At 45.0% G+C, this 13,018-nt stretch overlaps 1 protein-coding gene across 1 annotated transcript in view; it reads right to left on the bottom strand.

Moving 5' to 3' along the window:
- Positions 1 to 13,018, bottom strand: part of TMEM192 (transmembrane protein 192) — a 41,569-nt gene that overhangs the window by 15,980 nt on the left and 12,571 nt on the right. The window contains exons 3-4 of the mRNA XM_050791838.1: positions 11,820 to 12,084; positions 931 to 1,065 (exon numbers count right to left, since the gene is read on the bottom strand). Of these exons, the coding sequence (XP_050647795.1) occupies positions 931 to 1,065; positions 11,820 to 12,084 (400 nt within the window). The remainder of the gene's footprint in view (positions 1 to 930; positions 1,066 to 11,819; positions 12,085 to 13,018) is intronic.

The following is a 13,018-nucleotide window of genomic DNA, read 5'->3' as shown; positions in this document are numbered from 1 at the left end:
TTAGGATGGAGGGAAATTTTGAAGAAAATTATGTTCTGTTCAATTCTGATCTTGTTGGTACCTGTGGGACATGTGGATGAAAACTTCACTAAGCAGATGAATATATAAAATTTGGGACCAGGTGCGGTGGGTCATGCCTGTAATCCCAGCACTTTGGGAGGCCAAGGTGGGCAGATCACCTGAGGTCAGGAGTTAGAGACCATCCTGGCTAACATGACGAAACCCCACCTCTATTAAAGTGCTAGCCTCCTAAAGTGCTAGGATTACAGACATGAGCCACTGTCCCTGGCCTATTTCTTAATTTTTAATTTTAAATGTCAAGCTAACATTTCAGCTGCCTTCAGAGAAGCAAAAGTTTGCGGATGTTTTTGTTGTTGTTGTCTTAGGAGACAGGGTCTTACTCTGTCACCCAGGCTGGAGTGCGGGCATGTGATCTCGGCTCATTGCAACCTCTGCCTCCCAGGCTCTAGTGATCCTCCCACTTTAGCCTCCTGAGGGGTTGGGACCACAGTTGTGTACCACCACACCTGGCTAATTTTTTGTATTTTTTGTAGAGATGGATTTCATCATGTTGCCCAGGCTGGTCTTGAACTCCAGAGCTCAAGTGATCCTCCTGCCTCAGTCTCCCAAAGTGCTGGGATTACAGGCTTGAAGCACCTTTCCCAGCCCAAAAAGTACATGTCTTGTTTTAATGAAAAAGGTTCACTTGCGTTGACAAAAATTTATTAATGACACAATCTTAAAAGAATGGGGTCTCACAAGTGGTGGCTGTACCTTCCTGTTGGTTTGAAATTAAAAAAGTCTGCATGTGGTCACCACTCAGATACACAGAGAACTTCCTTGTCGCTAAGATAATGGGCTATACTTTACACTGGGAGGAAAGGAAGCAGTTCGAGGTTCCTATAAGAACAGGCTCATTGTAATTCTCACCTGTGTAAATGAGGAGACATATCAGGGAACAGATGAGTTCCAGGGCCAAGAGGGCCAGAATGAGGTCAAGATACAATCTGCCGGGCTCTGGGAAGGAGTGCTGCATGCACAGTATGAGGAGAAGCACTGTGTTGCCTGAGGAGGAGAAACACAAAACACAGCGTGTGATGAGAAAGACATATATGGTCTTTGTCCAATAGATAGTTGGCCTTTGTCTGGTTCCTTATACAGAGCTCCTAAAACACTTGTTAATTTCCTGCGTGATCAGAGCCTTCAGAAATGAAGACCCAGGCCAGGTGCAGTGGCTCACACCTGTAATTTCAGCATTTTGTGAAGCCAAGGCAAGAGGACTGCTTGAGCCCAGGTGGTCAAGATCAGCTTAGGCAACATAGCAAGACCCCACATCTACAAAACAATATAAAAAATTAGCCAGGCATGGTGGCACACATCTGTAGTTCCAGCTACCTGGGAGGCTAAGGTGGGAGGATTGCTTGAGCCTGGGAGGTTGAGGCTGCAGTGAGCTGAGGTCGTGCCAATGCACTCCAGCCTGGGCAACAGAGCAAGACCCTATCGCAAACTAACAAACAAACAAAACTAAAAAAAAAGAAAAGAAATGAAAGACCCAGAGAAAACTATTCTTATGCTTAGGTTTGATGAAGAATGGACAGCCATGTAGAAATGTGATTGGACAAAGCATAATCTAATAGGAATAGACTGAAGGGCGTAACCCAGTAAGGCCTGTCTATTCAGATTCTTCTTGGCGTCTGTGTAGACTCCTCGCTCCCAACCCTCCTGCCATATAGGGCAGGACCCCTCTGAAATAAGGGTCTTCAAGGGAAAAGGGTAAAGGGAGAAAGTGACCTTGTCTAGATTTGATGGCCTGCTTTGGGAGAGAGGAATCTAGTTTCTACGGCCTGCCTTTGGGAAGAAGCGTTCTGGTTTCTATGACTGGCCAGGGGAGAAAGAAGGACAAGAAACAGGAGGGCAGGAAGGCAGAGAGGCTTTGCTTCTGAGCCCCTTCCAATCTCCGTTAGTACTCAGCATGCCAGAGCCCTGCACTTTGGAGTATGGTGTTCTGAATCCCAACAGGTATATTTGGTTTTTGTATAGAGTTCCTAAAACCCTTGGAATTTCCTGATAGAAGTGTCTTTTAGGCTGGGCGCAGTGGCTCAGGTCTGTAATCCTAACACTTTGGGAGGCCAAGGTGGGCGGATCACTTGAGGTTGGGAGTTTGAGACCAGCCTGACCAACATGGAGAAACCCCGTCTCTACTAAAAATATAAAATTGGCTGGGCATGGTGGCACATGCCTGTAATCCTAGCTACCTGGGAGGCTGAGGCAGGAGAATCACTTGAACCCAGGAGGCGGAAGTTGCAGTGAGCCAAGATCGTGGCACTGCACTCAGCCTAGGCAACAAGAGCGAAACCCCATCTCAAAAAAAAACACACACACAAAAAAAACAAAAACAAAAAAGGTATGGTGGTGGGACATGCCTAGTCCCAGCTACTTGAGAGTTTGAGGCAGGAGAATCACTTGAACCCGGGAGGCGGAGGTTGCAGTGAGCCAAGATCACACCACTGCACTCCAGCCTGGTGACAGAGCGAGACTCCATTTCAAAAAAAAAAAATCTATTGAACAATGAGTTCTGATGAACTTCCAGGTTGCTGGGAGGGTGGTGCACCCCAACTCCATGTGGACAGAAGTTCCTGTACTTGGGACCCTGCTAGACCTCACGCAATGTACCTCTTCATCTGGCTGTTCATCTATCTCCTTTATAACAAACCACAAAACATAAGTGTTTCCCTGAGTTTTGTGAACCATTCTAGCAAATTACAGAACTCAAGAAGAGAGGGGCCAGGTATGGTGGCTCACACCCGTAATCCCAACACTTTGGGAGGCCGAGGCAGGTGGATCACTTGAGGTCAGGAGTTCGAGAGCAGTATGGCCAACATGGCGAAACGCTGTCTCCACTAAAAATACAAAAATTAGCTGGAGTGGTGGTGCCCATCTGTAATCCCAGCTACTTGGGAGGCTGACACAGGAGAATCACTTGATCCCAGAAGGCAGAGGTTGCAGTGAGCTGAGATCGCACCACTGCACTCCAGCCTGGGAGAAAGAGAGAGACTTTGTCTCAAAAAAAAAAAAAAAGGAGGTCATAGAAACCCCAGTTTATAACTGGTACGTCAGAAGTATGGGAAGCATGGTCTTTCAACAGACATCTGAAATGGGGAGAGCCTTGTGGGATTGAGCCCTTTAATTTGTGGGATCTAAGACTATCTGCGGATAGATGGTGCTATAATTGGATTAAATTGAAGAACACCCAGTTGGTGTCTGCTGGAGAACTGAATTAAACCGTTGTAGAGGAAACTCTATACATCTAGTTTAGTAAGAAGTGTTCTGTGTAGGAACGTAGAAAAGCAGTTTTTTCAGACAACATGTTAGAGCTCAGCACTGACACCCACAAGGGCATACCTGCACACAAAACTATTTATTCTTAGCAGCAAAGGAAGTTAAAGGATAAAAACAAAATACTGCTAAATTTGGGGGAAAATGGAAAAAAAATCTATACATCTAAGAGTCAATAATGGCCCATAATACAAATATATAAAAACTTGAACTTTCTTAAAAACTTAGGAATGATTTTTTGCTTTACAGAATTATTAACAATTACTTCCTTTGGGTACGCAATGCAAGTAAAAAGTAATGCCATTTTTAGAAGTTTGCATTTAAGACACAAAAAAGAAAAAAAATGTTTGCCTTAGACCAGTTCTTCAGGACCCACATGGTGGGAATCCTAGGAGCCCATTCTGGTCACCTCGTACAGCAACAGCAGAACTAAAGGATGATTAAGAGTGTGCCCATGGGCCAAACTACCTGGATGAAAACCCAGGACAAGTTACCTAGTATCTCTGCTTTTCCAGTCCCCATCTAAAAAATGGGGATAACAGTACCTTCCTCAGAATGCTTTTTTTTTTTTTTTTTTTTTTTTTTGAGTTGGAGTCTTGCTCTGCTGCCCAGGCTGGAGTGCAAAGGCACAATCTCAGCTCACTGCAACCTCTGCCTCCCGGGTTCAAGCGATTCTCTTGCCTCGGCGTCCTGGGCAGCTGGGATTACAGGTGTGCACCATCATGTCCGGCTAATTTTTGTATTTTTAGTAGAAATCGGGTTTCACCACGTTAGCCAGGCTGGTCTTTTTTTTTCTGAGACGGAGTCTCTCTCTGTCGCCCAGGCTGGAGTGCAGTGGCGCGATCTCCGCTCAATGCAAGCTCCGCCTCCCGGGTTCACGCCATTCTCCTGCCTCAGCCTCCCGAGCAGCTGGGACTACAGGCGCCCGCCACCGCGCCAGGCTAATTTTTTGTATTTTTAGTAGAGACAGGGTTTCACTATGGTCTCGATCTCCTGACCTCATGATCCGCCCGCCTCAGCCTCCCAAAGTGCTGGGATTACAGGCATGAGCCACCGCGCCCGGCCACCAGGCTGGTCTTGAACTCCTGACTGCAAGTGATCTGCGAGCCTCGGCCTCCCAAAGTGCCTGGCCCACAGTGCTATTCTGGGGAGTGAGTTAATATGTGAAAAATTCTTAGAACAGTGCCTGGCCTGTAAATGTTCAATAAATATTACCTGTTTCCACCCCCCACCACACACTCAGCATATCTATTACTTACTTAGGAGGACCAGGACCATTTTAACCTCAATTTGCACTTTTATTCTGACAAATGTCAAAGAGAAGTTCAGGGGCAGACTCTGTAGCATCTTATCTTAGAATTTTCTAAAACTTATTTAACACATTTATGTGAGTCTGATCCTGAGAGGGAAAATGCTTAATTTATCTTCTATTGCTTGACACAAAAGAAATGATTGTGAGCCAAAGAGCCTTGCTGAAAGAACCCCCAATTCAAACTAACTACACAAGCCTAGGAGTTTGAGACTACAGTGAGCTATGACAGCACAACTACACTCCAGCCTGGGCAACAGAGCGAGACCTTGTCTCTAAAACAAACAAACAAAACAAAAAACAAAACAAAAAGAGTTTTGACAAAATATCACTGAATTTAAAAAAGAAAAGTAACGACACAAAGTTACCTTCTAGCAGGCCCACTCAAGCAATGACCTGTCACAGTATATTAGCATACTGACAGATTCTTTGTAAATCAGTTTTGTGAACAAGATAAATACAGGTTTTTTGTTTTTTTCTTTTCTTTTCTTTTCTTTTTTTTTTTTGAGAGGGAGTCTTGCTCTGTCACCAAGGCTGGAGTGCAGTGGCATAATCTCGGCTCACTGCAACCTCCGCCTCCCAGGTTCATGTGATTCTCCTGCCTCAGCCTCCCGAGTAGCTGGGATTACAGGCATGTGCCACCACACCCGGCTAATTTTTGTGTTTTTCGTAGAGACGGGGTTTCACCATGTTGGTCAGGCTGGTCTTGAACTCCTGACCTCGTGATTCGCCTGCTTCGGACTCCCAAAGTGCTGGGATTACAGGTGTTAGCCACCCCACCCGGCCGATACAGTTTTACAACATTTAGGAAAGAAATATACGCTAGGAAAAAAAAAAACTTCTGCAGAGAAATGAAAAGAGTTTTCAAAGGATTTTAAAAGTACTGGGCAAATCCTATGTACCAGTAAGTTCACAGTCTGGTGGGAAAGCAATACTGAAATAAAACATTCCTTATAATGGTATGTGCTGTGGACATTACACAAGTACCCTCCTTGAAGAAGACCACCCCATATAATATCTTAGTTCAGACGAAAGCCACTTCACCTCTGGGTTACCACATCAGCCTCCTTACCAGTTTTGTGCTAACCAAACACACTCTCCAGTTATACAGTAATAGTCTAATAGCTGGTGTCTTTTTTTTTTTGAGACAGAGTCTTACTCTGTTGCCCAGGCTGGTGAGATCTCAGCTCACTGTAACCTCTGCCTCCCCAGTTCAAGCGATTCTTGGCCTCCCTAGTAGCTGGAATTATAGGCGCCTGCCACGCCACCATGCCCAGCTAATTTTTGTATTTGTTTTGTTTTTTTTTTTTTGATTTGCAGTTTTGCTCTTGTTGCCCAGGAGGGAGTGCAATGGTGCAATCTCAGCTTACTGTAACTTCCCTCCCTGGTTCAAGCGATTCTTCTGTTTCAGCCTCCTGAGTAGCTGAGATTACAGATGCCCGCCACCATACCTGGCTAATTTTTTGTATTTTTAGTAGAGATGGAGTTTCACCATGTTGGCCAGACTGGTCTCGAACTCCTGACCTCAGGTGATCCGCCCACCTCGGCCTCCTAAAGTGCTGGGATTATAGGCGTTAGCCATGGCACCTGGCCTAATTTTTGTATTTTTAACAGAGACAGGTTTTCATCATGTTGGCCAGGCTGGTCTGGAATCCCTGGCCTCAAGTGACCCGCCTGCCTTGGCCTCCCAAAGTGCTGGGATTACAGGAGTGAGCTACCAAGCCCAGCCTAGTTTAGTGTTTTTTAAATGGTTTAATAACCATAGACACAGTCTAAGTGTTTTTTGTTTTACGTCACTCACCATTTTAAAAAGATTCTAGGCTGGCGGTGGCTCCTGAGGTCAAAAGTTTGAGACCAGCCTGACCAACATGGAGAAACCCCATCTCTACTAAAAATACAAAATTAGCTGGGTGTGGTGGTGCATGCCTGTAATCCCAGCTACTTGGGAGGCTGAGGCAGAAGAATCGCTTGAACCCAGGAGGTGGTGGTTGCGGTGAGCTGAGATCCTGCCATTGCACTCCAGTCTGAGCGACAGAGCGAGACTCTGTCTCAAAAAAAAAAAAACAAAAAAACAAAGATTCTAGGCAGGTGCAGTGGCTCATGCCTGTAATCCCAACACTTTGGGAGGTCAAGGCAGGTGGATCACTTGAGGTTGGGAGTTCAAGACCAGCCTGACCAACACGGTGAAACCCCGTCTCTACTAAAAATACAAAATTAGCTGGGCGTGGTAGTGCATACCTGTAATCCCAGCCACTCAGGAAGCTGAGGCAGAAGAATTGCTTGAACCCAGGAGGTGGAGGTTGCAGTGAGCCAAGATGGCACCACTGCACTCCAGCCTGGGCAACAAGAGTGAAACTCAGTCTCAAAAAAAAAAAAAAAAAAAAAAAAATTCTAAGGTTAATGCTTGCTATTCATTAAGAATATTTGGGGCTGGACACAGTGGTTCACGCCTGTAATCCCAGCACTTTGGAAGGCCAAGGCGGGTGGATCACAAGGTCAGGAGATCAAGACCATCCTGGCTAACATGGTGAAACCCTGTCTCTACCAAAAATAGAAAAATTAGCCGGGCGAGGTGGTGGGCGCCTGTAGTCCCAGCTACTCGGGAGGCTGAGGCAGGAGAATGGCATGAGGGAAACGGAGCTTGCAGTGAGCCGAGATCGTGCCACTGCACTCCAGCCTGGGCGACAGAGAGAGACTCTATCTCAAAAAAAAAAAAAAAAAAATATTTGGAAGAAATAAGTTCCTGTGGGCTGGGCAGTCCTGTAATGACCAGAAACTGAGAGCTACCACGCCTGGGCTCCAGTGTAGGATCTGCTGCCTCCTAGAAACGAAACCCACGATCTCACCCAGACCTGGACTCCTCCACTGTAAAACGGGGGAAATAATGCTTATCACACAGGGTTCTGGTAGGAAGCAATGAACTAACAATGCCTAAGTAGACATGTAGTAAATGCCATGTATCATTATTATTATTAAAACAAGAATTCTGATTTTCAATTCTAGGTACATGCTATGCAGCCCCTCCTCCAAACAAAACTCACAGGGGACTTGAAGTCAGATGCTATGCTACATATAGGAGAGACCTAGCCGCTCTGACTCACCCCAGGGCACCAGACCCAGATATCAGTGAGGACTCCAGCAGGCATTTCTACAAGTCAACTAAGACAGTCTCGGGCCCTCCCAAAGAATGTGGGCCTCTGAGAACTAAAGGTAAGCAGGAAGGACACAATCACTATGCCCTCAGGTCCTACAATTCCTGCCGAGAATTCCCTCCAGAATTGAGCAGTTCCCTTGAACTGCACTTTTGCATGTCCTCAGCCTCTGGCTTCACACTTTGAGGCCCCAGAGAGACTGTTCGACTGGACCCATATGATGGGTTGAAAATTACTATTTTCAGTGAAGGACCAAGTTTTCATTTCAATGTGAAAAAAGCCCCAAATATGCAAGTTGGCTCTGTAACTAATAATAATTGATTATTTTATTTTATTTTATTTTATTTTATTTTAAGATGGAGTCTCACTCTGTCCCTCAGGCTGGAATGCAATGGTGCCATCTTCACTCACTGCAACCTCCACCTCCCAGGTTCAAGCAATTCTCCTGCCTCAGCCTCCTGAGTAGCTGGGATTATAGGCACCCACTACCACTCCCAGTCATGCCCAGCTAATTTTTTTTTTTTTTTTGTATTTTTAGTACAGACGGGGTTTCACCATGTTAGCCAGGCCTGTCTCGGACTCCTGACATCAGGTGATCCGCCTGCCTCGACCTCCCAAAGTGCTGGTATTACAGGTGTGAGCCACCAAATACATTTTGTGGCCCAAATACATTTTGAACTCAAATATTATTAGGCGGGGCGCAGTGGTTCATGTCTGTAATGCCAGCACTATGGGAGGCTGAGGTGAGTGGATCACCTGAGGTCAGGAGTTCGAGACCAGCCTGGCCAACACGGTGAAGCCTCGTCTCTACTAAAAATACAAAAATTTGCTGTGCATGGTGGTGCATGACTGTAGTCCAGCCTGGGGAGGCTGAGGCAGGAGAATCAGTTGAACCTGGGAGGCAGAGGTTGCAGTGAGCTGAGTTCACACCACTGCACTCCAGCCTGGACAACAGAGCAAGACTCCCCGTCTAAAAAAAAAAAAAAAAAAAATATATATATATATATGGATCTAAGGAAGGAGAACAGATAAATCGGGTAAATATTTTCACTTGGTAGGAAAGCAAAGCCCTTTCTCCCATCTCTACCCAAAAGTAAATAATGTTTTTTCTTCTCTGGAAAATAACAAAATATATCAGGCTGAAGTTAATATTATCAGTACTGTTATCTGTAAGTCCTACATCTCCATAGATTTATCTTGTTTTTTTTTTTCTTTGCAAATATGAAAAAATATTTTAAAAAATAGAAATAAGATAAGTACCTGCTCCATTCCTTTTGATTTTCTGGGTTTCACATGAGCCACATAAATGTGATATCACCTGTGATTCTAAAGGTCCAAGTGTTCAGAAACAGATTATGATCACTGCTCACACGTTTAACAAGAATTTGAAAGGCAGATGTTGGAAAGGTAAAGATCAAACAATATCTTTGTGAGCTTCAAAAATACTATTTCCAGACCATCACTTGAGAAACTGAATATTATTTTGGTCACAGATCATATAAGATCTTTTGTAGTTTAAAAATAAGCTTTTTTCTTTTTTTTTAGTCTTTGTGTTACCCTGACATCTTCTGGCCAAAAGAGAGTGCTGCACATCAACAGCTGAACATTATCAAGCTCATTCTCACAAGCGGCAGGGAGCGATACATGCTCCCACTTTAAGAGCAGTCAAGATCACCCATCTCTATAAACTGCTTAGCCCTGTTATAGCATAGCCCTTCAGCTTCCACTGAGAATTTCACTGAGTAGATAAACTTGCAGTTTACCCTTTAAGAAAATGCACTAACAGAACAGAAGAAAAATAAATTCTGTAGAGCCTTTTTTTGTTTTTTTGGAGAAAAATCTTTAATTTGATTCAATTTTTTTTTTTCTTTTTTTATAGAGAAGGGTATCACTCTTTCACCTAGGCTGGAGTGTGGTGCATACTCATAGCTCACTGCAGCCTCAAACTCCTAGGCTCAAGTGGATCCTCCCACCTCAGCCTCCCAAGTAGCTAGGACTACAGGCACAGGCCACTACACATGACTAATTTATTTATTTTTATTTTGTTTTATTTTATTTATTTATTTTGAGATGGAGATTTATTTATTTATTTGTTTATTTAGAGATGGAGTCTCATTCTGTCACCCAGGCTGGAGTGGCATGATCTCAGCTTAAGGCAAACCTCCACTTCCTGGGTTCAAGCGATTCTCAGCCTCCCAAGTAGCTGGGATTACAGGCGCCTCCCACCACACCCAGCTAATTTTTGTGTTTTTAGTAGAGATGGGGTTTCACCATGTTGACCAGGCTGGTCTCAAACTCCTGACCTCAAGTGATCCTCCCGCCTCAGTCTCCCAAAGTGCTGAAGTGCTGGCATTACCCGCATGAACCACCATGCCCTGCCTTAATTTTTTTAGATGGAGTTTCGCTCTTGTTACCCAGGCTGGAGTGCAATGGTACGATCTCAGCTCACTGCAACCTCCACCTCTGGGATTCAAGCAATTCCCCTGCCTCAGCCTCCCAAGTAGCTGGGATTACAGGCGCCCGCCACCACGTTCAGCTAATTTTTTTTTTTTTTTTTTTTTTTGAGGCGGAGCTTCACTCTTGTTGCCCAGGCTGGAGTGCAATGGCACAATCTCGGCTCACCGCAACCTCCGCCTCCCAGGTTCAAGCAACTCTCCTGCCTCAGCCTCCCTAGTAGCTGGGATTACAGGCATGTGCCACCAGGCCCAGCTAATTTTGTATTTTTAGTAGAGACGGGGTTTCTCCATGTTGGTCAGGCTGGTCTCGAACTCCCGACCTCAGGTGATCCACCCACCTCAGCCTCCCAAAGTGCTGGGATTATAGGCATGAGCCACCACGCCCAGCCAATTTTTTTTTTTTTTTTTTTTTTTTTTTTAATTTAGCTTGGGCTGGGCGCGGTGGCTCAAGTCTGTAATCCCAGCACTTTGGGAGGCCGAGACGGGCGGATCCCACAGTCAGGAGATCGAGACCATCCTGGCTAACACGGTGAAACCCCGTCTCTACTAAAAAACACAAAAAACTAGCCGGGCAAGGTGGCGGGCGCCTGTAGTCCCAGCTACTCGGGAGGCGGAGGCAGGAGAATGGCGTAAACCCAGGAGGCGGAGCTTGCGGTGAGCTGAGATCCGCCCACTGCACTCCAGCCTGGGCAACACAACAAGACTCCGTTTCAAAAAAAATAAAAACAAAACCAAAAAAAACCACATTAGCCGGGTATGGTGGCACGCACCTGTAGTCTCAGCTACTCAGGAGGCTGAGGTGAAGGATTGCTTAAGCCCAGGAATTCCAGGCTATACTGAGCCATGAAGGTGCTACTGCCTTTCAGCCTGGGTGACAGAGCAAGGCCCTGTCTCAGAAAAAATAAAATTAAATTAAAAAATTCCCTCTCCCTATCCTCAAATATCAAATAGCAACAGCATTTCTATCTTTATGAGATGAGTAAACCACCTGATAACAAAAGAGAGTATAATTCCACATTTCACACATGCTATGAGGATACCATGTTCATAACAAATAACAGATTTCAAATGAAAATTAAAGCTGTATATTTCATAAGAAAAGCTTTTTTTGTTTTTTTTGAGATGGAGTCTTGCTGTGTTGCCAGGCTGGAGTACAGTGGCACGATCTCAGCTTACTGCAACCTGACTCCCTGGTTCAAGTGATTCTCCTGCTTCAGCCTCCTGAGTAGCTGGGATTACAGGCATGTGCCACCACGCCCAGTTAATTTTTGTATTTTTGGTAGAGACCGGGTTTCACCATGTTGGCCAGGCTGGTCTCAATCTCCTGACCTCGTGATCCGCCTGCCTCAGCATCCCAAAGTGCTGGGATTACAGGCGTGAGCCACCGCACCCGGCCAAGAAAAGCTTTAAGACATTAAAGTGATCCAAATTTTAGTGGTTAGAATACACATCACCCTTACAAAAATGAGAGAATATATTTGATTCTAAAATCAAACTTCACATATTCTTTCTGCTGTCATTTTTGTCCCTCAAGCATCCAAGTAGCTGAGAGAAAACTGGACGTACCAGAGGAGTGTATCATTAACGCAAGTCTCTTGAGATGCCTTGTCGATCGGTAGATCAAGTTATAGCCTCGGTTTCTGATTTTGCTGTGGTGATACTGGATGTAGCATTCAAGGAGTAAATGGAGAATCCACAAAATAACTTTCCCAAGGATTATAACCGTCTGAACTTTCAGTGGGTTTGTGTAATTTCCTGGGCACTTGTCCTCATTTGGATTAGGATAAGAACAAAGCACACCTGTTAAAAATGCTAAAATAACAAACACAAGCTGAGGGAAAGGAGAGCAGAAAGATTAATTTCAATATTTGTAATTAGGAAACAATAACTACCATCCCAGCATGCATTCTTATATCTACAGCTTCCCCTATCCATTTTTATACATGAGTTTTTAAATGTATTTTCATTTTGTTTTTTTTAAATGTATTTTTGTTTTCTGTGTGAGATACAGTCGTGCCCTGTTGCCCAGGCTGCAGTACAGTGGTATCATCTCTGCTCACTGCAGCCTCAACCTCCTGGGCTCAAGAAATCCTCCTACCTCAGTCTCTGGAGTAGCTGGAACTACAGGCCCATGCCACCACACCTGGCCAATTAAAAAAAATTTTTTTATAGAGACAGGTTCTTGCTATGGTACCCAGGCTGGTACAGAGTATGTTATACAAAAAGTAAAAGAAGAAAAAGAGGTCACCTTCTGGAAACCACAAGGTTACCCCCCTGCACATGGTGGTACCAAGAAGGCGGCACTTCAGCTGGGATCTGGGGATCAGGAAGCCATGGTGGAGCCATACCACAGCTACTAGTGCCCTCAAGGAAAGGGGATACCACCTCTCCCCCCAGTGATTCAGTTCTGAACTCAAGACTCCCACAGTGCACTTCGCTGGAGAGGAATCCCAGCTGCAGGGGAAGCTAGGAAATGTACTGGGGGAAATGGTCCCTGCAGACAGCAAACCCATCAGTAGGAGGCAGAGCAAAGGCTGAGCAAGTCAATCAACTCCATTCACAGTCCTCATAAATACTCAAGGAGTGGTGAGAATGAGCCCTCTTAATTTTTCACACTGCAGCAGAGAACAACCATAACCCCTAGTGCTTCTGACTGCAATAATTGAAATGGAGGAACTGATTAAACAGACTGGCAGCGGAGTCACCACCAGTGAGGCCTGTGATAAGACTTTTCGCACATGTGCTTTTATAAACTCCAGATATTT

The sequence above is a fragment of the Macaca thibetana genome, chromosome 5 (assembly GCF_024542745.1).
Source record: "Macaca thibetana thibetana isolate TM-01 chromosome 5, ASM2454274v1, whole genome shotgun sequence".
NCBI classification, from domain to species: domain Eukaryota; kingdom Metazoa; phylum Chordata; class Mammalia; order Primates; family Cercopithecidae; genus Macaca; species Macaca thibetana.
The sequence above is the reverse complement of the archived record's forward strand: the minus strand, read 5'-3'. Positions and strand labels throughout refer to the sequence as shown.